The sequence below is a fragment of the Neovison vison genome, chromosome 4, assembly GCF_020171115.1.
Source record: "Neovison vison isolate M4711 chromosome 4, ASM_NN_V1, whole genome shotgun sequence".
Classification (NCBI taxonomy): Eukaryota; Metazoa; Chordata; class Mammalia; order Carnivora; family Mustelidae; genus Neogale; species Neogale vison.
This window is the reverse complement of record NC_058094.1, coordinates 7732558-7757760: the sequence shown is the minus strand read 5'-3', so window position 1 is coordinate 7757760 and position 25203 is coordinate 7732558. Positions and strand designations below refer to the sequence as shown.

The following is a 25203-nucleotide window of genomic DNA, read 5'->3' as shown; positions in this document are numbered from 1 at the left end:
CCCTTCCCTTCCAATCCTTAATGTCACTATTTACTCTGCCTGACGCCCCTCCCAAGTGACGTTCAAGAGCAGAGCTCCTGTTGCATCCTCGTCTTGTTCCCGACTCAATAAGACACCCAGCGCCCCCCACCCCCAGGTAAGATCCTGGTTTTGAGGCCGAGATGCATGGATGCATTTTTCCATCTTAAGGGTATATGCACCCAGCTGTACCTTACTGACTGCTTTTAATCACCAGATGCTTAAGTTTGTCGAGTGCCTTTTCTGAATGTGTGAAGATAATCATTTCTTTTTCCTCCCTAGTTCTAGTATGATGATGGATTATATCAAAATACTCCCTCCTACTGAGCCACCCTTTCTTTGCATTCTGGAATCATCCTCACACTGTCGTGATATATTATTTTTTTCAAGTGTTCTGGGATTTTTTCAAAGCCCTTACTCTTAATTACTGTATGCTAATGCTCTAGAAGGTGCCTGGATAAATGGTTCTCATTTGTGAGTGATTTGGACTTCTGGAGATATCAGCAACATCCATGCATTTCTGGTTGTCACAACTGGGAGTCCCACTGATACTGGGGAGGGGATTTGGGGGGTCGATGATGCTACTAAACATCACCAAACAGCCCCTGCAACAGGTTATCACATCCAAGATCGTAATGTTAGCAGTGCTGAGTTTGCGAAACCCCGCCTTACGTAAGCTGCAATTCGTCTGTGGTGGGGACACTTGGTGCTTGGAGGTAGAGACAGCTACTGGCTTTGATCATACAGATATGTTCTAGCCAGAGGACTGGTTCTAACACCCTGGGGTAAAACAAAGATGGGCCGGGGAGAGTGCATGCCTTCAGCAGCAGGACAGGAGGGCCTAGAATCGGAAGACAAAGCCCTTCCCGGTTCTTCTGGTGAAAACTTACAACATGCCCCTTGCCTGGCATCCTTCCCTCGGATGCAACAGCTGAAACTCTGGAATGGTGACTCACAGAAGTGCAAATGCCAGGGAGAGACCGATACGGACATTCTCAGTTCAACTCAGGGTAAGAATTCGCAGGCACAGCCCTGGTCTCAGCCCTCCCCCAGGAGACAGGCTTTGGGAAGATCTCCTAGTTTCCCAACCAGAAATCCCAATTCTCTGAGGAGCCGCTGTCTGTGCCCAGGATCCGGGACTGCCCGGTCTGTCATTTGTACCTGGAAAGGTCAAGATCAATGCCGGGCTTTAGAAACTTACCTCCCACTTGGGGTCTCCTTCATTTTCCACCAACTTCAGGCCATGCTTGTTCTTCAGGTGTCTGTTGAACTCCCATTTGGTACCGTAGACGAAGCTGCACACAGGGCACTTCAAACCACCTGAAGGCACAGAGGGAAAAGGACAGGGAAGTGACTGTGGCCCTGGGCTCCCCCCCCATCCAAACGCCTCAAGTCCCGGGGAAAGCACAGCACTGTCTGCAGCGCTCACCTGGGTCCAGCCTCCCTCCATGACAGAACACAGCAGCGACGGCAGGGATGTGTCTCAGGACAGAGATTTTAAAGCTTAATGATTTTCTTTTCATTTCTGAACAAGCATTTGTAGAGAGTCTAATGTACGTGACATTCCAGGTGCGGTGGCGACAGACTTCCCGTGGCCACGTGAATAGGTGGCCTAAGTCATTCCTTCATTTTTTTCATTTGAGAAGAGCAAACTACTCAATGCCAGGCTGCTTTTCTCAATCATCTTTGTCCCAAAATACTAAGAGGCAGACTCTCCGTCTCCTTCACATCAAAAGCTGAGCTGTTTCTATAAATTCCCATTGGGATTTCCCCATAAAGGGCAGATTAAGAAGTTGGTCACATCCTGAAAAGTCACTATTTATCGAGCTGATTAAGTTGTATACCTGTTCTGGGAGGTGTGTGGATGTAAGAGCACGTAAAACTCCAGGTTAAAACAAAACAAAACAAACAAAAAAACAGAAAAAAAAACTGAGAATCACACAAAAGATTATCTTTCTAAAATCCTATCAGGAGCAGCAACTAATGAGTGACTGGACAAAAGCCACTCTGCTGGGCTGTGAGTTCAGAAGCAACCTCCAACCGCCGGGGGAGGCGTCCTGGCCGCGGGCCTCCAAACCCACACAGATGATCAGCCGCCACCGTGAGGCCTCCACCCTGTGCCGGGCAGGGGGGCCACGTGGCGGGCACAACTGGTCTCCCTGCGGCCACTGCCGGTCTACCCGCCACCCGCCACACAGACGGGGCTTCCAAAAACACAAACCCGGGGTGCCTGGGTGGCTCAGTGGGTTAAGCCACTGCCTTCGGCTCGGGTCGTGATCTCGGGGTCCTGGGATCGAGTCCCATATCGGGCTCTCTGCTTGGCAGGGAGCCTGCTTCCATCTCTCTCTCTTTGCCTGCCTCTCCATCTACTTGTGATCTCTCTCTATCAAATAAATAAATAAAATTAAAAAAAAAAAAAACACAAACCCGAGGCGCCTGCGTGGCTGAGCTGGTTGAGCCTCCGACTCTTGCTTTCAGCTCAGGTCACCATCTATGGTCACGGCAGCGAGCCCCACGTCAGGCTCCGCGCTTGGCGGGAGGCTACTTGAGATTCTCTCTCCCTCTCCCTCTGCCCCCTCCCCCTTCTCTCAAATAAAATAAGTCAATAAATCAATAAAATAAAGACACGAACTGCATCACATCTCTTACAGGTGTAAAACCCTCCAACGGCTTCCCATCAGACCCAGAATAAAATCTCAGCTCCCTGCTGTGGCTCGTGTGAACGACTAGCACCCCTGTGTGACCTCGTTCCCACCTGCTCCCCACCCTTCCCCCACCTCGGGCACTGACCATGCTCATTGCCTTCTCAGCATGCCTGCTGTTGGGGGGGTCTGTACCCCGTCTTTCTGCTGCCTCTGCCCCCCTCTCTCAGACCTGCTGTGCGCTCCTGTGTCCTCCCAGGGCCCGAGATTGCTCACGGGGGCCCTAAGGAGAGGGAGAAGAATTCTGTCCTGATGATGAGGTTGTCTTGACAAACTATAGACCACCACGGGCACACTTCATGGGGATGCCTAATGCGCTGCAAGCATGTCCCAGAGCAAGCAGGATGTGCGAGATCTCCTGACTCAGATCCACGTCAGCATCTGACAGTGCACGGCTCTGTAGGCGGGGCTTCCTGTCTGTCACCCGGGGTGCTGAGTGACTCCCCAAACAGTCTTGAGCAGAAAAGGACACCCACCCAGAGGGACAACAGCGCACCCCTCACACCTTCAGCTCACTGTTTCACAGCCTCGCCACGCTAGCAGGGCGCAGGAGCATGGCGGGTCCGACAGAGACAGGGGACAGAATCCGCAGAAAGACTGGCAACACCATAAACTTCCAGAACATTCCACAGAGGCAGCTCAAACGGATGCTTATTTTCTGAAACTTACACACTCTGCATTCTTTTTTTAGGCCAAATCAAATGGGCTTGTTCTTTCCCGCCTAGACAATAATTAAACGTAGTTTTTAGCTTCCTTTATTATCACTTATCAATCATTGAAAATGATGTATTTTCCTCTGATCATCTTTTAAAACTCTCCAAGGTGTGAAAACCTCTGCCTTCTCATTTGGTTCAACTGACGTAGCTCTTTCTAATAGAGACTTAACAAGAGGCAGTGAAATTAAAGACTCCTTCTGCGGGACTCTTTAATGGAAACCAATTTAAGGAGAAAAACATCCTTATATTCTGTTTAAATTAAAATTAATATGATAATGCCCCACATTAATTAAAACTTCAACCTTTGCCACATGGCCTTTAATTAAAGAACAATACATTGGAAATACGTAATCTAGACTAAATGTAGAACTATGCACTTAAATGACACCAAAGCTAGAAAATTAATTTCTAGTACAATTCATTACACTCTCAGGCAATGCACAATAGAGGTCATGGGCAGACTTGGTGCGTTTACTCATGGCACGGACATAAAGCACACACCGGAAGAACCGTAAACCCCAGATCACACTTTCCTCAGAAGGCATGAGAAGCAGGCAAAGGCACAGAACTTTAGGCACAATTTGAAAAGTCAATTGTGGCATCTTTTTTGCTCGTTTTGGCATGCAGTGTTCTGGAAGGGTTTTTGGCATTAAAATATCTTTGGATCCTTTGTGGTGGGTGACCTTACTGAAAATCCGACTTCATTTCCAATAACATAACTCCTGGAGCGGCACAGAGCACAGGGCTGGGCTATCAGATCCCAGAATCTGGACCCTGCTCGTGTGACCCACGAGCCACTTCCTAAAACTCTAAGGGCTTTGTTTTTTCTTGGGGGAAATGTTAAAGCTCCTGTCTTTAAAAAAAAAAAAAAAAAGGCACCCCAAGGGCACTTGGGCGGCTCTGACAGTTCAGCATCTATCTCGGGCTGGGGGCGTGATCTGAGAGTCCTGGGATAGAGCCCCGCTTCAGCGGGGAGTGGGGGAGAGGGTCCTCTGCTCAGCGGGGAGCCTGCATCTCCCTCCGCCCCTCTCCTGCTTGTGCTCTCTCTCTCAGATAAACAAATAAAATCTTTCAAAAAAACGTACTCCAGTAGGCAGAATACTGGACCTCCAAAGAGAGTCACATCCTGGAGAAAAGGGATCTCTCGCGCACGGTTGGTGGGAATGTAAACTGGTGCAGCCACCGGGGCAAACAGTTATGGAGGTTCCTCAAAAAATACAACCGTCATGATACAGCCGTCCCACTGCCGAGTTTCTACCGAAAGGAAATGAAAACAGAACTTCAAAGCGTTATCTGTATTCCCACGGTCGCTGCGGTGCGATCCGCAGTAGCCAAGGTCTGGAACAACCTCTGTGTCCACCAACATGATGGATAAAGAAGACACAGTGTGCATGCACGTGTGCGACACACACACACACACGCACACGGGAATATTAGTAAGCCACGGAAAGGAAGGAAATCCTGACATTTTCGACAACAAGGATGGACCTAAAGCGTATATACCCAGTGAAGTAAGTCAGGCAGAGACAAATACTACATGGTGATCACTAACACGGGGACTCACAAAAAGAAAGCTGAACTCACAGAAACGGAGTAGAACAGTGGTTGGCAGGAGCTGGAGGACAGGGGGAGGCAGGGAGAGGCTGGTAAAGAGTACACACTTATGGTTACAACGTGCGTAAGGTCTGAGGGTCTACGGTGAAACAGAGTGACAATCGTTCATAACTGAAGTTCTCGAAAGGAGTACAACTTGAGGGGCACCTGGGTGGCTCAGTGGGTTAAAGCCTCTGCTTTCGGCTCAGGTCATGATCTCAGGGTCCTGGGATCGAGTCCCGCATCGGGCTCTCTGCTCAGCGGGGAGCCTGCTTCCCCCTCTCTCTCTGCCTACTTGTGATCTCTCTGTCAAATGAATAAATAAAATCTTTAAAAAAAAAAAAAGAGTACAACTTAAAATATTCTCAACAACAGCGAGAGAGGATTAATGTGTGAGGTGACCAGTGTAGGAGCTGACTGGAAGATGAGAATCCTTAACTTCTGACAGCTTTGTGAATGATATCTCAGTAACGCCGGGCGGGGTCGGGGGTGGGAAGCAGTGGGGATCTGTTTGCAAACCGGACTGGGCTCTATTGAAAGAGCTGGGGATCCGGGCCCCCAGGAGCTGCCTGTCAGGAATGGAGTGGGCATGGATAAACAGTAAAAACAGTATGGGGGATTTTGTTATAATGATAAGTAAATAAACATAGAAAAAGAGAAAATGTTGTTCTGATCCTGATCCCTGCAACAGGGGAGTGTTACCTCGCACCAAGAAGGGACTTGGCAGCTGGGACTGACCAAGGATCTGGAGATGGGAGATTGTTCTGGGTGGTCCAGGCAGGCCTAGTGGAAACGCAAGGGTCCTGACAAAGAGGAGGCAGAAGACGGGCACCGAGAAGCAACAGGAGGAAGACCGTGAGGGTGGGGAAGGAAGGGACTCCAGGCAAGGCATTCGGGCAGCCTCTGGATGCCGGACAAGGCAGGAGAACGGTGTCCCCTGGAGAGTCCGGAATGAATACGGATCTGTCAGCAAACCTGCCTTTGGCCTGTGAGACCTGTCTTGGACATTGAGACCTTCAGAACTGTAGGATAATGAATCTGTGTGGTTTAAACCACTACCACGTCTCTGGTCATTTACTATAGCTGCAGTAAGAGACTCACACAGGCCCTAAAGTGCCACTGAACGAAGGAGCTCAATTACCAAAGGAAAGCAGATTCAGACCACTGCGATTGTACAACATGAAGCAGTAAAATGTGGACCTGAACTTTGTGAACGTTCTCACTTCTTGTTGACTTAATTCGGTGCCTGTCCTGGGACTTAGAGCCCCAGCTCAGAAGCAGGATCGTCGTTTTCATCCTGTGGGAGTCCCAGGTGGAGGGACCTGGTCACATGGCAGCTGTCAGACAGCCTCGGAACCTCTCTCAACCCCCAGCTCTGCTTCCCAGGAGACCTTCAGGAAAAACAGTGTAAAGGAACAGAGCAGAGGAGCGACAGAGTACATTTTATTATTAGCTAGGCTGGTGTCCCCAAACCCATGGAGGACCACTAGGGAAACAAGAGCCCTAAGCCAAGTCTCCGCCATCCCTCTGGGTCCCTTCACACGCCCCCCAAAGTCCTGGCATCTGAGACCCTCCAGACAAGCAGAGTTAGCCCTGGATCAGACCAGCAACTAGACCCGTAGACAAAGACACGAGACAAAGTCAACAGCACCCCGCGTGTGTGACCTTCCAACAGAGCAGCAGGTGACCACTAGCCCATGTGAACCGATGGCTGTTCCAGAACAGCACCAGGCCACTTCCTCCTCTCCCTGCTCAGTAAGTTCATGTTTGAGACAAACCTCAGGGTGCATCAGCCCCGAAGCAGTAAGAATCCAGACCGTGAATCCAGAGCTGGGTGTGGCTCGGCCACCTGCACACTCTGTCACCTGGGCTGATCACTGCCCCCCACTCCACGTCTCCTCACTTTAAAACAGGAACAATGAGGGGCACCTGGGTGGTGTAGTCGGGAAAGCATCTCTTTTTTTTTTTTTTTTTTGAGATTTTATTTATTTATTTGACAGACTGAGATCACAAGTAGGCAGAGAGGCAGGCAGAGAGAGAGAGGGAGGCGGGCTCCCTGATGAGCAGAGAACCTGACCCGGGGCTTGATCCCAGGACCCTGGGATCAGGACCTGAGCCGAAGGCAGAGGCTTTAACCCACTGAGCCACCCAGGCGCCCCAAGCATCTGACTCTTGATTTCTGCTCACATCAGGCTCTCAGGCTTCTGAGATCAACCCTCTCACTGGGCTCCCTACTCAGCGGGGAGTCAGCCTGGGATTCTCGCTCTCTCTCCCCCTCTGCCCCTCCTCACCTATGTGCACCTGCATGCTCTCTCTCTCTGAAATAAATAATGAATCTTAAAAAAAAAAAAAGGACTGATGACCTCACAGGGCATCTGTAAGAGAGAAATTAACATATAACAACCAATGATGACATCACATCACGGCAAGCATCTGACAGTAATGTACAGAATCTGGGCCTTAATATAAAACAGTTCTAAAACTCAAATGTCCCAACATCAGATAAATGATTTCTGTGTTAGCTGATGGTTTCTGGATTTCCTTCTGTGCTACTTTTCCTGAATTTGGTATGAAAAGCTACGATATGGATATACGTCCAAGGTGCACACATACACACACGAATATTCCTTTCATATGGTAGCTCAAAATAATGCAAAGATTTTATTATTTTTTTTAATTTATTTATTTGCGGGAGAGGGCAAGAGGACACAAGCAGGGGGGGGCGGCGAGGGAGAAGCAGGGTCCCTGCTAAGCACTGAGCCCAATGTGGGGCTCCATCCTAGGACCCTGGGATCATGATCTGAGCCAAAGGCAGACGCTTCACCAACTGAGCCACCCAGGGGCCCCAAAATGATGCAAAGATTTTAGCAGATGCCACAAACGAAGACTTCTCTCTGAGCCTACTCCTCCCACTGCTTCCCATCCCAAACAGTACTCTGGCTTCAGTGACCCTCTAACTGTCAGGGCTGGGAGAAGAGTCAGCACTGGGGAGAAGCCTCGCATTCTCCTCCCTCGAGCAATATGGGAGCCGCTGGCAGGAACACACCTGTTCTGTTACAGTCAGAATATGGAGCCTTGGAGGAGCTTCCCAGCCTTCGTCCCTAGCCCAGGCCACAGCAGAGATATACCCACCATACCCCAGCGTCCAGCACGATGCTGAGCACAGCAGGAGCACAAGAGATAGGAACACGGGAATAAACAGAAGAGCAAATTCGAGCCATTTATGAAGTGCTACGTGTCGGGCACAGGCTGGGACCTTGGAGAGTAAGTCTGAATGTGTGCCGCCGCTGCTGGGCGGATATGAGCCTCTCCTCTGCAGAGATGAGGAACACCAAGGTTCAGAGAAGTTAAGGAAGTCACCCAGGGCCAGAGGGATCAGATACCCCGGCTCCAGGCCCACCTGACCCCATCCCTGCACTCATGCTGATAATCTGGAGGGACCTGACAGGCCGCTCTGAGGTCACTGGGGAATGAGCGGCCTGCTAAGTGCCATCTCTGTCCTGCTGTGAGATTCGGGAGTGAGCTAATAGTGTGAGAAGCCTGGCGCCAAAGTATCCTATGCCTGTCACCCCGTGATCGAGGGGACGGGCTCGTGAGCTGGCTTCCTGAGGCGCATCTCAGGAGGAAACATGGGCAGGCCCACAGCAGCAATACAACGTGAAAACGTGTGTTTGCGTGAGAAAATGCCTCCGGTCCGTATTAATGAACAAGAGATGGGCTAAGAAAACAAGATAAGAGATTGTCTGACCTGCCTTCCAATGATCAGAAGTACATCAAATAAAAGCAGGGAATAAAGCATGGACACAGCATTCAGGAGAAGTTGAATGACCAGAAAGCTCCAGATTCTCAAGAACAGGTGCATCCTGAAGGGGCCCAGGGGACACTTTGCTGGCGTTGTCACCCCTGTGCCCTGAGGGCCAGAAGCGCTGGAGCTGGCTTCAACAGCTCCCAGGCCAGCTGCGCATGCCTCTTCCCAGTTCGTGACATCACACTGGTAGTTTAAAATGGGCCACAGTCGAGATCCCTCCCCCACAGAGACTGGAAACTCCCTGCTCGTGGGAGGTGAACACTTACAGGAGGTGGATGCCCAAGCAGCCGCATTCCAGGGGGCTTCGGGAGCCCACGGAAAATAACCCAAATTCATGGAGAGCACCACGGTACCATGCCCCAGAAACCTACAAGAACAGAAACACCTTGGCCTTTTAGGCCCACTTCCGTACCTCTTGCACAACACTGAGCACTGACATCCTTCCCAAACCCCTGAGCACTGTGCATGGGAGCAGCTTTGTCCACAGCTGAGAGCTCTGCCTGCATCCCACTGTGACCGCGATGAAATCAGGGGATGGACAAGGATCCCCGCACGCGGTGTAGGAAAACCGTAACATCATTCGGAGAAAAAACTGCATTCTGTTCACGGTTTGGTATTGTTATTCTAACACATATTCCTCCGTATCAAAACAAGAAATTACAAAGTCCCATGAACCTACCTTTTGATGAGAAGAAGAGAAACACAAAACCAGGTGGTGGGGGGCGGGGAATCACTTGCAACTAATCAAAAGAAAAGGAAGAACTCCAGTGGTTCCCAAGGACCCAGCATCCCACACACTGTAAGCGCATCCCTCCCACTCTGCCCCTCCATCCCCCTTCCGTCTCCCAGACAGGGGAACGGGGACAGCTCCATGCTCTGGAGACTCCTGCGCTGTGTTCCTGCTCAACCAGCTCTCTGATTCCGGAGACCAGCCTCCAGCCACAACACAATGGCACAATCAACGTCTCTTATGAGTTAAGAGACATGTCGTTGTTTCCTTCCTCACTATGTCTCCCGCAGGGAGCCCTGGAAATGCATATGTATGTGTACACACACACACACACACACTCACTGGAAATGCATATGTATGTGTATACACAGAACACACACACACTGGAAATGCATATGTATGTGTACACACACGCACGCACACACACATGCGCACATGCGTGAAAAAGACCAAACCCACCCCCGCGAAGATGAAAATTAAAGCCAGACCCTGTCAGGGAAGGCCAAGGGAAGGCCAAGAGACGACCATCTGAGGAAGCTAACTGAAAACGGAGGTCAGGCAACAGTTTGGCACTGCAAGGCAATGATGAAAGTTTGGAGGCAGAGAGCGGTGATAGGATCATCAATCAGAGCCCCGCGCCTGTCCCAACAGCCACAGTCAAGGTCTATTTCCTGCCAATCCACCCCGACAGTGTGAAGGAAATGTTAGAAGGAACGTCTTAGCTTGCTTCTCCAGCAATCTACGGTGACTCAAAGGCAATTGGTTCTCTCCTCTGTGATTCCAGGATGGGGGTCATCAAAAATGATGCAATGGCTCTAGAAATCTTAGATGTTTTTAGGAGGGGTTAAAAAAAAAAGAGAGAGAGAGAAAGAGAATGAAAACACACTGAGTGCCACTCAGGTGTTCCCTCCTCTGACCCCGTCCGCCGTCACACGAGGTGGCCCCTATCAGCTCCATTGTCAGGTGAAGGCCCAGAGCTGGGGAGGCCAGGTAACTCGCCCGAACGCGCAGCTAAGGGAGGAGGGCACAGAGAAGAGCCAGGGCCCCCCATGACACCAGCGTGGTCTCCAGCTCCAGGAAACAGTCACTGAAACACAAGGCACACGCTCCCCATTAGCCCCGATGAGTGGCTCTAAAATTATCCCAATGCCCTTAATGTTTGATGCCCTTATCTATTTCCAAACATCAGCCCTGTCACCGAAAGGGCTGAAGGATTCAGTCCATTCATTTGTTTCATATGGAGATGCACTGCATGGCGAGCCCAGCGAGCGGAGCCCGCGGCAGCTGGAGGGTTAACCGCCCCACAGCCATGTTCACTGCGGGGCGGATTTCTAAAACGGTCCTGGGTTTCTAAGAGTCACGGGACTCAGGAAGTAGTAAAAACTGCTGTACTATACGCGGCCGTCATTTTCTTAGTTGAATTAGTGAAGCACGGATATAAATATGACGGCAGTTCCCTGTGTGGCAACAGCACATGAGCTAAACCTTCTCAAATGGGAATATGTGATCATTTACTGAAAGAGGCAGAGAAAAAAAGTCGCCCATACTTTTCAAATATAGTAGCAGTTTTCATCCATTCTCTTTTCTGTTTCTCTATTTTCTTTTTTTTATTCTTGAGAGAGCGAGAGAAGGGGGAGGAGGGAGACTCTTACGCAGGCCCCACCTTCGGTGTGGAGCCCGATGCGGGGCTCCGTCTCAGGACCCCAAGATCATGACCTGAGCGAGAAGCAAGAGTCGGACCCCAACCAACAGAGCCACTCAGGCGCCCCTCATCTGTTCTCTTCAGTTTAAATGTTCGAAATGGTTTATTCTTTTCAGGATGAGTAAGTAATCTGAGCACACAATAAATACTTCCGGATCATCGAAAGAACCTCACCTACAGATATGTTTGTCATGGCTTTATTTATTTATAACTGCAATAAAGGAAAAGTCTGGAAACCCTCCAGTGTCCAACAGGAGCGCGGCCAAATAAATGGAGTCCTGCCACTGGATGCTGGATCCCAGAAAGCCTTTGGGAGTTATAATGAGTGAGACCACGTGTCAATAGAAAACAAAATGTTCACTTTAGCCATGAACTTTCATCTCCCAAAAGGTCCACAGAGACAAACAACTGAAGGCAATACTGAACGTTGTCGGGTGGGTAGTAAAATCTGTGCGTAAGTCATGACCTCTTTCATTTCAGATTTCCAGCAAGGCAAGAAGGAACGCTGACACACAGCAGAGGGGGTGTGGGGTGGAGCACAGCCGTGACCATGGAGAATGAACCAAACATGCCCAGGCATCAGGACGGAGCTGTAAGATGCCGCAGCCCGGCCAAGGGGCACGCTGCCTACCTTGCTGGATGAGCGCGTCGGCCGCCAACTCCCCGGTGCCCACGTTGGCGTACTCCTCGTTGGGGTGCTTCCTGTTGTAGTGTCGCTTCAGAGAGCCGGATATGTTACAGGAGTAGTGGCAGTGGGCACAACGGAAAGGCTGTAGGGACAAAGAGGACAGGTTAGGGAAGGGAAGCCCCAGGGGAGATCAAGCCCCAAGGAAGACGACGCGGGACTCATCCCAATGTCCTCCTCCACTCCTCTCCCACCCCAGTGTGTCTGACATCCCCAAAGCCTGTGATGTGCAGGCTGCCCCTGGGGACAGGCTCGGGGTACGGGGGGCCAGGGATGATGCTCAGGATGCTGAGTTCTCCCTCCACGAGGACCACACAAGGCATCCCCAGAGCAGGAAGGGTCTCTGCTCAGTTTGGTTGCTTTCAGTTCTTGTCTTATTTTGGCCTTAGTTCTTGATCAAGAAAAAAATAATGAAAGAAAGGAATACAGTAATTTATCATTTTACTTTTTTTGTTATTGTTGTTCAAGTGAATATCTTTCAAAGTAGCTCACAATTAATTCCCCGATGTACTTGCTTCTTCAACTAAGTCATTTCCCCCACAGCATGCACCTGCAAGCACGCGCATATACACACGCATCCACCCACAGCTGTCCACCATTAGGGAAATCCACCTGGTCAGTCCACTTCCAACCCCCTGCACCCGCGCAGGGCAAGCACTTTCAAGGTAAGGATGCAATGCATCATGCAGCCTTGCTGCCACCTTGCATTGCTTTGGGGGGCTCAGAATGAGTGGTGGGGAGGAAAGGGGTGGCTGCTCAGGCCCCTTGGGGAACCCAGTGGGACCTGGCACATCAGATGAATGATGGATGCATGTCCCAAGCCCTGACTCCCAGTGAAGAGCGTTATCAGTATCCCTCTGAGCCACATGCTCTCCAACCGTCCAGCAGACTGCCACATGAATCCAAGGTGTGCATCTGGGGCCTATCTGGGAACACAAGCAGCTTGGCCGCCCGCAGGAGGAGGAGAGAAGGAGCAGTCCATGGCGGCCCCAGCTCTCAGTACGGGGGATGGGGGTGGGACGATGAGAAATGCTGGCTTTCTCCAAGGTTCTGGGTCTGTTTGTTCTCCTGCTGTGGTTCCAATGATCATTTCGCCAGCTTGATATATATCCAGTGGTGATCTCTCCCAAACCACAAATAGGAATTTTCCACCATCTTCCAGGTATCTCTATAGGGAAGCTCTCCAGGCCCCTCCAAATAAACACACACAATTCCCGACTCAGTTTCTGCAAAATCAGCTCATCGCTCGGAGGCAGAAACCTGAACACCATCCTACACTTTTCCTTTTACTATTCAGCTAATTATACAGTCTTGTCCAGGCTTCCTCAGAAACCGCTCCAGAATTCACCCTGCTCCCCAGTCTGTCACCGCAGCACAGAAAAAAGCTCCATCCCAGCCTATGAAGGAAACGCGTTACTCCCCTGAGGGCCGTTCTCAGAGAGAAAAACGCCAGGAAGTCAACGCAGGGACAAAGCCTGAGATGCTCCCTGGGGACGCCACCATCTACAAGGCCACGCTCTGCTCATGGGACACTCTGCGCCACATTCCACGTGCTACACTGGGCCCCGTGGCTTAGCCCACAAGGACTGATTAAACAAAAGGACCTGGGACAAAGGCAAAAATTAACCAGGCTCTCTCATCTACCTACCGAGCAGAGAACAAGATGTCTAAAACCCCAGGATGTGATTATTTGCCAAGTTAAAATAGAAGCTAGAACACTTCTAAATAGGCAAATATTATGAAATTATTTTTGGAACACTGGCATTTACACACAATCAGAAAGAACAAAGAAAATGCTCTAATGCCAGCACTGAGTGGCCAGCCGGCCTAAGAGGCAGGAAGGGGCAACCACAGTGATTCTTGGTCCTACAGACTTAACTCCAGGCTCCAGAGACAACTTCACCCTTCCTGGGGCCACGCAGATCAGCTGCCTTGTGAAAGTCACTAGATTTGGGGCCCCAGGCCCAGCCTGTGACCCTCCCAAGGAACTTGGGCACAGAGGGATGCATCCAGTGGGTCTGAGGCTGGAGGCTGCCCCACCCCCCACAGCGTCTTGTAAATGTTGACTATTATCATCCTGTGGTCATTTTCGGAGTCAAAGATTATAGCCTAAAATGATAGGGAAAAAATCAGAGAAGTAACCATGAAAAGCAAACACTCCAGGATTTACATCTCCCCCAAATTTACAAAGAATAATAAAGTGCAGACGGTAATGTTTTTGCCTGCTAAGGCCAGGGAAATAAGTCATGACCTCGCCCGGGGCGAGGACGCTGAAATCCCACAGCTTCCCTCCTGGGGAAGGCACGACCAGGGATGCCAGGCCAAGAGCAGGCCAAAGGGAAACTCCCGGAAAGTAGGAAACGGGCCATCAAACACAGCAGGGGCCAAACCACAGAAGGAGCAAGATGCAGTTTCAGAAAACATTCTGAGCATAAGGACGGTCAGGGGGTAGCAGGGGCTCCTGACACGGGCCCTCTCCAAGAGCTAAAACCACCACAGTCCCCAAACACCGACCAAGGCTGAGCGAGGACCAATCCCAAACCAAAGCTGCTGCTGGGACAGCTGGGTCCACCTCCTCCAGCACAACTGGCCACCATCCACTATCCCCGAAGCCTCGGGCACACACCGGAACTTCTGGCTTCTGGGTTTCCTCCTCGGAGATCGGGGCAGGGAAAATACTGATGGCACACGACTACTGGGGGGCCCACAGAGGTTACACGGATGGTGAGCAAGTGTTCAGAAAGTCCGCTCTGTCATCACCACCACCGGCATGCGGTGACATCGAGCTCACCACTCTGTGGGCTTTTCCCGCCCAGTAACCTCCCAGGAAAGAGCCCCAGAAAACCAGACTCACCGGCGTACACCCCCAGCTCTGCTGGGTGCATGCTACCTTGACATTGTACACAACATGGAGTCCAAGGTCACGGTACGAAGCCACTGTTCCTGTGAGGTCTCCCCTCTCCCTGCCCGGGCGCCCCTTACAGTTTTTGACTGCTTTGCTTCTTAGGGCATTTATTACCTTCTAATATAACGTGCAATTTACTTGTGCTTATGGTCTACTCCCTCCATGACAATACAAACACCAGGAGGGCACAATTTCTTTTGATCACTGTTACTCCAGCCCCTGGACCAGCTTGCAGGGACCAAGCTCAGGACTACTTAAAATGAGCTGACCCGAGAACACTGCCTCGGGACCAGCACTTTACGGCAGAGGCCGCCAGCTCCCGGATCCCCGCAGGCCTGAGAGAATTCGGAAGGAAAGATCAAAGAGTGAGCAGAGGGCATGACTAGGGTTACATATACATCATTCACTTGTCTTCATGTTTCTGTTTTTCAGGATTTCTAGAACAGAATTTATGTTTTAAGTAATCAGAAACATGCAAAGGTTAAGATAAAAACAAAACCAAACCAAACAAAACTGACCCCAGGCCCTGAGCTTGACTTCCCAAGAGCATCTCATGAGGAAGGAGAGCGCCTGCACAGGGGCTCAGCGTCCTCAGCTCAAGGCCTGAGTCTGGAGACTTTGTCTCCTGCCAAATCCCACAGCCACTGGGATGGCCAGATGACCCACACTGGTCTCCCAAGCCTCCTTGCAGACCTGTCTGCCTTTCCTTCCGGAGAAAGATCATGTACACCAGACGGACCTTGTCATGTCTCTGCTCAAACTGCCCAGTGGCTTTCTCCTACACTTAAAAGAGCCCATGCCACCCCCCTGCTGGGGCCTGCGTCTCCTCTGACCACAGCCCCGTCCTTGCTCGGCCCGCATCACTAGGCCGCAACAGCACGGACTCCGTTCTCAGTCTGCCCTCTGGACAGAAAAGCCCACCGGCAGACCGTCCCAGGGCAGCACAGCCATGGACCAAACTCAAGTCCCTGATGGGTCTATTACTGGAACAAGTGTCCGCATCAACGGCCCCAGGGCCCTGCGGGTCTCCTGAGAGCGCGCAGAGCCGCCGAGGACCTCACCTGCCACCTCGCTTCAACAGAGTCAGCTGCCCCAACCTTTCCATTCCTCCGGCTTCCTCTCATGCTGTCAGGATCCTCCTTCCTTAACAGCGCTCCCTCCCTGCCTTCCTCGACTTGGGCAACCTCCAGGACAACTTCTGGGACTGAGGTGGGTCCCCCTACAGGTGTTTTAGGAGGCGTCCACTTCTGCTCTCTTCCCCAGTCCTCCTCCTACCCGAGTGTCTTGGGGCAGGCTCTGTCCCCTCTCAACTACTTAAAAAGAACCCACCGATCCTAACACTGCAAGAACCAGAACAAGAGGGGATGTGACTGTCTTCGCGTGGCAGGTCCTACCACGTGTGTGCAAACCAGGCTTTCCTGAATGAGCAAACCAATCCACTTGTATTTGGTGCTGATCCACTCATTTTTTTTTTTTTTTTTAGGATTTTATTTATTTGTCAGAGAGAGAAAATGAGAGAACACACAAGCAGGGGGAGCTGCTAACAGAGGGAGAAGCAGGCTCCCTGTGGGGCTTGATCCCAGTGGGGCTTGATCCCAGGACCCTGGGGTCATGATGTGAGCCGAAGGCACACTTAACCGACTGAGACCCCCAGGTGCCCCAATCCTCTCATTCTGAGCACATTCTGAGCACGGCCTCAAATCCTAGATCCCCAAAGCGTGAGCCACGGGATGATACAAAGGAATATACACCCCCTCCCCAGCGTCCCCTTTGCTCTGAAAGAAGACAATCGTGCTAGGCTTCACAGATTTCAGCCAAATTTGATGAGTTCAACATTTCCTTTATTCCCAAGTGAGCAAAGATGCCCATGCATTGTCCTGTAGGTCATAAAGAGGGAAATGTTCACCAGAGAAGCTCCTATTTCTTCTTCGGAAGGGTTAGCTCACAGGCTACTCCCGGCCCCCCACCCCGTTCACCTCTGAAACCTTCTCTAGGTCCCAGGAAGATGGGCGTCTCCCTCTCCTCCACCATCCACCCCCTCCACCCCAGCACCTGGTAAAACCCACGGCTCTGATCTTGCTCCCGCATGACTGTCCCCGGCACGGCCACATCCCCACAAGCTGTGGCCCTTTGAGAGCAGAATCCATACCGGACATGCTTGTCGGTGCGCCCTGGAGCCAGCGCAGGGCCCAGCATGGCGGGCCCTGACTACACTCGCGCAGCTAAATGAGAAAGAAAAATCCCCTTTCTCTTTGTTAGTGACTCATGTAAGGTCAGTCCAGCAAACCATCCCAACAACAACAGAAACTAAAAATCTGGGTAAGACTTTTCTCAAATGACATTAAATTTAAGAACGTGGTTTAAAAAGATTTGAGAGAGAGGGCACTTGTGGGGAGAAGGGGCAGAGAGAGAGAGAGAATCTCAAGCAGACTCTGTGCGGAGAGCAGAGTTCAACATGGGGCTCCACGTCAGGACCCTGGGATCATGACCATGGGATGAGGCCCGGAGCAAAACCAGGAGTCAGATGCTTAGCCACCTTGGCAGCCCTTGAACTCAAGAACATTAACAGGCACTGTAAGGCGGGGGCGGGGCTGGCTCAGCTGGAGAAGCCCGCAACTCTTGCTCCCGGGGTTACTGAGCTACAGCCCCATGCTGGGTGTAGAGATTACTTAAATAAATCAAAACCTTTAAAAAGTAAATAATAATAAATACATTAATTAATTAATTAAAGACGTTATAAAGAGTGGGGAAAGCCACAGAATAAGTCATTGCATTCACACAACATGTGACCCAAAAAATACCCACACCCAAAATACAGGCGACCGACCCCTTATCAACGGGGGGCCGAAGCGCCAACCCCACATAGCCGGAAGTCCACCCACAACTTCTGACTCCCCGAAAGCTTAACTAGGAGCAGGCTCTGCTGCCTGGAAGGCTTACTGATTCCACAGAGTTGAGTAGCACATGCTGTGTCTAAGTACACTATCCTGCATTCTTAGAGTAAAGCAAGCTTGAGAAAAAATGTTACTTAAAATCATAAGGAAAACACATTCGCAGTACTGTATTTATTGAAAAGACTCTGCGTGTAAGTGGACTGTGCAGTTCAAATTCATGTTGTTCAAAAGTCAACTGTATGTCGGAAGTGCCTGCGTGGTTCAGTGGGTTACGCATCTGCCTTCAGCTCAGGTCATGATCTCAGGGTCCTGGGATCGAGTCCCGCGTCCGAGTCCCTGGTCAGTGGGGAGTCTGCTTGTCCCTCTGCTTCTAACCCTCCCCCGTTCATGCTCTTTCTCTCACTCACTCTCTCAAATAAATAAAATACTAAAAAAAAAAAAAAAGTCAACTGTATATAAAGGATTCCTGAAAACAAATTAGAACACCACCACTCAATAGAAAAATGGAAAAGTATTTGAATGGTCCATCAAAAAAAAAAAGAGAGAGAGAGAGAGAGAAAGAAAGAAAAATAAAGAGAAAGGAATCCAAAGGACAAAAAATAGATGAAAAGGGCCTCCACACCTCATTAACGATCATGAAAACTAAACAAAACCATGTAGGAAGGCAATTCATGTGCACAGGGCCACAAGGCAGGGGACCGTTTGCACAGTGGAGTGTGATGCCACAGAAAAGCGAGGGAGAGCTACAGGCAAGAATTCCGAGCAGCCTTGCCAACATAATGTTCAGCAAAGAAGCCAAGTTCCAAACAAACAAACATGCAAAACAACATACATCCCACAGACAGATCCCCAGACAGCTGTAACATCAAGTTCAAGGGCGTGCCTTGTTTAGGGACACACGCACGGGTGGTAAAAGCACAGAAAACAGAGTCACTGTCCGAGAAGGCAGGCTAGTGGTCCCCTCTGGGAGACAGGTGGGGTGCGCTCAGGTAGGCCCTGTGGAGGGAGGGACCTGACTACAGCCATGGTCCCTTCTGAGCAGCGGCTCGCGTGTGTTCCCGTCACTGTTCACGTCACACCACACATTCACGGGTGTGCAATATTCTGGACACATGTTCCATCTCAGGATCGGAAAAGTAAACATAACAGATGATTAAATGGGTAAATATGTGACATAAAAACCCCTCTTCACAAGCTTTTTGATGGTTATAGAAACCGGCAGGTGCCAAGAAGGACACACAGCATCCAACGAGCGGAGCCATACGTCATACGATGTACGGACGACAGTAAGGACGACATCCACCCCCTGCCACGGAAGGCGGGATTTTCAGGTTTACGGTGTCTCGTCTGTGTGAGTATAGTGACACCAGAACTGGGCCAGTGTTCGGACACTCCGACTGTGACCGAAAATGTGCAGCAAGAAGCCTGCTGTGGAGCCTGAGTGTCTCACCGGAGACCCGATGACAGGCTGGAGGAAATACTAACTGTAACTCCAGCACTGCCGGCCTTAAATCAAGTGACGCGGGGGGAGAGACAGAGACAGGATTGCACACGAGCCTCCCCAGGGCTTCGGCGCCAGGACACCTAGGAGATTTACGGCAGCCCTTGTGCCGCACAGAAAACCCGACAGGAAGATGGGTCACTTTCATTAATGACCAAGGTGGCTACTGACACCCCAGAATGCAAGCCAGCACCTGGCCACCCCGAGCAGTATGCAGCCAGGGCTCCGGGATCCCTGCTCCACGTGGGACATAAGGAGACTTCCACCCAATCAGAGCCTGGACGGCGTCTGCCAGTGGAAGTCTCCCAAGCCGCATGGGAGGACACAGCACTCATCTTCCAGATGGAGACGCAGAGGCCCCGGGAGGCTACGTGGCTTGCAGAAGGACACAGACCCAGTCACCAGCCAAGCCCAGGGTGTTGAGCGAAGGTCCATCTGAGCCCGAAGCGCATGCACCAGCCGCTCTCCTGGGCAGCGGGCGCACTGCCCGCAGGCCCGTGGCAGACAGGCACCCCTTCTGGGTCATCCGTCGCCCTGTTGATGAACTGGACAGACCGTTTCTGCAACTTTTCCTCATACATTTTCAGTTTTGCAAATAGCTTTGTTGCCAATCACAGGATCAACCAGAAGGCACTGCTGTCACAGTCGTATTTCCAGCACAGACAAGCTCTGGTAGCCCAAACCACTTCCCTTTTCGTCCCCTGGCCTCCCCAAAATTCCTGCCTCAGGGACCCGGCCCTGCACAGCCCCCGTGTGGACGGCCCTCGGCAGAGCCTGCTACCTGCTGCTCCCCCCAGAACTCTGCGTTAGGCCCAGTCAGCAACACGCCTAGTGAAGAACCCTTGTGCCTGCATTTCCACAGATTTCCAGAGAACACACTGGAGAAAGGTCACCCGCACTCCCTCCGACAGGAACCTCCACGGAGACAGCTCCTGAACACAGCACAACGATGACGCAAGGTTGCCGGCATCGACTTTCACAAACAATATGCTCACAGCTACTGCACCTGCTCTTCGCAGACACGATTCCCGATGGGCTGACGGAGGCTGCACATCCCCCAGGGCCCACCTCCCAGCAGGGGGTCTACAGCATCCTCTGCCCTGGGAACCCCACTTGGCTGCCCCAGGACCAAGCGTCTCCCCTCTAGAAGCAATGACACGTGTCTGGGCTCTCTCTAACCTCAGTGCCCCGCGCTGCTCCAGGACAAAGAAAGCCCTGCGGGCTCAAGGCCACGCAGTGAACCGAGGACAGAGAGGAGACCCCGGCCGGGCCGCCCCGTGACGGGAGAGCTGTTGAACACGTGTCCTTGCGGCCACAAGCCTCACGGGAGCTCGGAGCCCAGCTCTACCTAGCGGTCTTCCGTGGCGCATCGGTCCCCCTGACGTTCTGCAGCATTTCCTCGTTTCCTCATCAGGTCAGCCCACAAATACTTACTACGTGCCGCCTCCGCACTGGGAAGAGAACACAAACTGAAGCCAGCGCGTCACGGGGCTCGCATTCTCGGTCACAGACGCGTCACCCATAACCCGCCGGCTCCAGCGTCGGGGAGAAAAGCAAAGCCTGTGAGCCGAGCCACGGGGAGGGGAGAGACCTGCCCAGCCCCTGGGAGAGGCGCGGCGGGGGGAGCAGGAGCAGGTGTGAAGCTGGGCGAGGGGGGCTGTGCAGAGCCCTGCGTGCGGCGGGGAGCGTGCAGAGGACAGGGGCACGGGAGCCTCGCGCCCGGCGGGGCGGCCACACGGGGCCAGGCGAGAGGTCGGAGCGGTCACTCCGAGGCCCTCAGGAGCCATGGGAGGGACAGCTGTTCGCGGGGTTCATAAGCCATTTTTTTCTACTTTTGGATTCTCTGATAACCAGTATTTACCAAGCTGTTTCACAAAACCTAAGTGCCGTGGGGCCCACTGGGGAAAGGAGAAGAGGGGCTCCTGGGGCCTAACACATCTGCGGATCCCTGCCTGCCGTATCCCCTCTGCACGACGCCTACAGCATCCAAGGAACTCGTGTTCCCAGGAGCACACGCCGGCAAAGAGCTTCGACCCTCCAACCCCCAGGGGTGTCGGTGTCACCTCCCAGGCCGACCACAAGCTCCCCGAGTTCAGGCACCGTGGCTTACATCCTTCCATCCCGGCCGGGTTGCCCACTGCAACCCACAGCAGTACTGGGCACGACAGACTCACAAACTAGAACATGCGAAAACAAAACCTCCAGCACACTGGCTGCCGCCTTCAACTCCCTGCTCGGTGGTGAACGTGCCCAGAGAAACTTTTCCACTCAGAGACGTTTCATTACATGGAATCTCTCAACTGCCAAGTCCCATTACCCACACGGGGTCATCCAGCAAAGCCAGCAGCCCTTCCGGAACGTTCTGGATGAGGACATGGGCTGGGAGACTCAAGTGTTCCCCCCAGCCTGCTCTCTGAGAATCATTTTCAGCAGGGCCCCGAGCAGACCCTCCCCGGGCAGCACGAGAAATACAGCGTGGGTCCAGTGCCAAAGGCTGCACCTGCATGCCGAGACCGGGACATGAGCCACTCAGAAGGAAAAAGATGTGTATGCGTGCTCATAAGGGACCAGGCCTGTGAAGACTGCAAGACATATGGCGAGGCTCATAAGGGAAATTCTCGAAGACCACCTGCATCTGGAACACTCACTCCCTCATGTCCTTCTCCAGCCAAGCTCAGCAGTAAGCACAGACCACGGGTGCAGACGGGGAAACTGCCCCAAAGTAACGGCCACACAAAAGTGTAAAGGTGCACAGTCACAGGGGACAGACAAGAGGATAAGAGGCAGAGAGACATGTACCAGAAAGGAAAGGCACACACCCCGAGGAGCAGCGGGGCCAAGCATGTCCCCGAGAGTCAGCCTTCAGAGAGGTCTGTGGCTGGGATTTCAAAGCGATGCTATCGGGGTGAGTATCAGTACCCCGCCCCCCTCCCACCAGCGACGCACCATCCAGGCTAGTCGGCTGCCCCACACTGTGGTCTGCAGTGTGAATCGCCAGGCAAGGCCACCCTCCACCACCTGTGCGGGGGTGGGGGGGAGCAGGGTCCCGTGATTTGTTTCTGGCTGCATCTCTCCAGGATTTATGAGCTTCGGCGCACAAGGTTGGGACTTCATTCTGGGCTCAGCCACAGCAGGGACAGAACCCAGCCCGGGGTTAGGGAGCCAAAGAGGAAAGCCAGGTTTTCACATGAGTTAAGCGCAAAGCCATCTCTGTTCTACAATAAGGCCAGAGATAAATTAAACAATTTAAAAGAATAAATGTTTTTAAACCGTGGGGTACCACAAGTTCAAGTACAGCGCGAGTGGAGGCAATTACCTCATCACAATAAATAACAGTAAATCAATCCACACTAATTGCTTTTCCTGCCAGAGCTTGGAAGACTCTTCAGTGTTCTCCGATTATTGATTTGTTTGTAATCACCTGTGCTGTCAAAAATGCAATATTTCCAAAGAATATACCGCTCACTATCAGACGGGATTTTAATTTAACGTAGGATAATCCAATTTCCATTTTTTTTCCTGGAAGTACTTTAAAAAATCTAAAATACAAGGAAGCTGAAGATGGAATCACAGGTTTTTCGCAGACATGTTAGCTCCAACAATTTAATGAATGGCTGACCATCTCCCACCCCGCAGTGACGGTGACGCTTCTTCCTCCTCAAACACACACACACACACACACACACACACACACACACAGGAAAACACAAAACCAAAAGGAAAAAAAAAGTGGCATAATCTCAGATTCTTCTCTTTCATGCAAAATAAGAACAAAAAAGCAAATCAACCACCACCCACAGAAACCCTACACTTCACTCCTTTCCCTCTATGCCCCATGGTTCAGTAATTTCCACTAAACTTGGGAAATGTTCCTCCTGCTTAGTTCATGCACGGACAGCTTAAGGATTTTCCTTGAGTTTTGATAGCTACACACATTAACTGCAGGTTTATATAATCAAAGCAGTGCAGGGAAGTGGGGGGAGGGCAAGGAGGCAAAAATGTCCCTCTTCTTGGGATAACAACAAGGGTCAGAGTCCTGGACAGAGAGCAGCTTTGTCTACCAAGAGACAGGGATCAAAATCCCAGCTCCACCAAGGACTGACTGCACTATTCCTGATTGTGTAACTTAGCTGGAGGCAGGCCTCAGTTTCCTCTTCTGTGAAATGGGAATATTAATACCTACATTATAGAGGGCTGTGAGGGCGAAAAAAAAAAAAAAAAGAAGCATACCTCAAATATCAACTGTAATGCCCAACATATGATGATTACAAAAGGGACCAGTCCACCTGCCTTCTCTACTCTGGCACTAGATATTTAAACAATCAACCTCCTGCTGGAACTCCCTCATGGAACAATGAAACCATCTCCCGGGTAACAGGAGAAGTGACAGTAGAAATAAAGCCACGATGCCTCCCGCCGCGCCGATGACTCAGCTTTCTGAGGGACACTCAGAATTTCAGGCTGAGGATGGATCAGGACGGTTTATAAATGTGTGGTTCTAAACATTCTGCCCGTTTGAGATCATTTCCCCGCTTGTTCTCTCCCGCTCACGAAGTTTAGCCTGGAAACCAGGAGTAAATTACTTACACAGCCACATCCTGGCTGACCTCATCCAAACACCAGTTTTGGCCAAGTTAGCATCAAAGCCCCTTATGGGCTCTATGAGCTCAGCCACCTGGTGTTTTCTGCACCTATCACTCGTTTCTGCTTCATATGGACACACGAGGAACATCTTTGGGCCCTACTGCACTATCAGGAATGTGACCGAGACAGGACACTAACTCCCTCTGGTGTATGGCTATCAGTCACCCAGAGAACTTTCTGGTTGCTATAGGTTTTTCAAAGCTATTAGGTTTTTGTTTTGTTTTGTTTTTTTTAAGATTTTATTTATTTGACAGAGATCACAAGTAGGCAGAGAGGCAGGCAGAGAGAGAGGAGAAAGCAGGCTCCCTGCGGAGCAGAGAGCCCGACGCGGGGCTCGATCTCAGGACCCTGGGATCATGACCCGAGCCGAAGGCAGAGGCTTTAACCCACTGAGCCACCCAGGTGCCCCCAAAGCTATTAGGTTTTACATGATAGGATAATAGTCTATTAACCCAATTAAAACACGGCTTTTACAAAATGATGGAACTGGAATAATTAGCTGTTCTGGGTTCTCAGAGCATTTGGTACACAACCTTCCTGTAGCAGTTCATACACTTACTGCTACTTTTTATGCACATAGGTCTCTGCCCGGATTCCTGAGGCTGACAGACAAGAGGGCTGGCTTCATCCTGACATCTCCTGACCCTGGCAGAGTGCTTGGCCCACAGTGGGTACGCAGAAAAGGGGTGTTAAAAGAATAAGTAAACATTTCAGGTTTTGCATCAAAAATTCAAATGCAATTTAGTGCCTCTTATACCTACCCTGTCTCTTAAAATTCTGTATGTTAAATTGTGGTATGATACACTCCAGATGAAATACCTAGGAAAAGCTCATCAATGATAATGAAATCAACTACTGAAATCTTCCTTATTTCTCACCAGTTTTGTGAAGATACCTCAGTTATGCAAATTTTGACAACAAACAAGATGTTCCTTAGGCTTCCTAATACAAATATTTTAGGATTCATTTTAGATACATATCAAATATAAATTAAATTTAATAGTGTCTTTTTAAGATTATGATCTGGCTGGTTCCTTTTTAAAAAATATCCTTCTATACATCTAAAAATTTTATGGCCACAAGAGAGAAGGCCAGCCCTCACCTTCCGAAAGCCAGGGCAGAGGAACGTTCATGGCCATTTGTCAAATGCAGGCCTTGTTTCAGGAATGAAGAAGTCTAAAGAAGGAGGGTCAGCAGTAAGTTGCACTGAATAGTTTCCAAAATGCACAGATTCTGAAAACTGCTGATTTTAGACTGCCCCTTTTTTTTTTCCAGACTTGGCAAATTCACGCACCAAATTTTTGA

The 25203-nt window shown here is 50.9% G+C and overlaps 1 protein-coding gene across 3 annotated transcripts in view; it reads right to left on the bottom strand.

Annotated features, from left to right (window-relative positions):
* ZFAT (zinc finger and AT-hook domain containing) overlaps positions 1 to 25203 on the bottom strand; it is a 191409-nt gene that overhangs the window by 33534 nt on the left and 132672 nt on the right. For all 3 annotated transcript variants that reach the window (XM_044244906.1, XM_044244907.1, XM_044244908.1), the window contains 2 exons: positions 11901 to 12039; positions 1220 to 1338 (listed from right to left, as the gene is read on the bottom strand). In XM_044244906.1, the coding sequence (XP_044100841.1) occupies positions 1220 to 1338; positions 11901 to 12039 (258 nt within the window). The remainder of the gene's footprint in view (positions 1 to 1219; positions 1339 to 11900; positions 12040 to 25203) is intronic.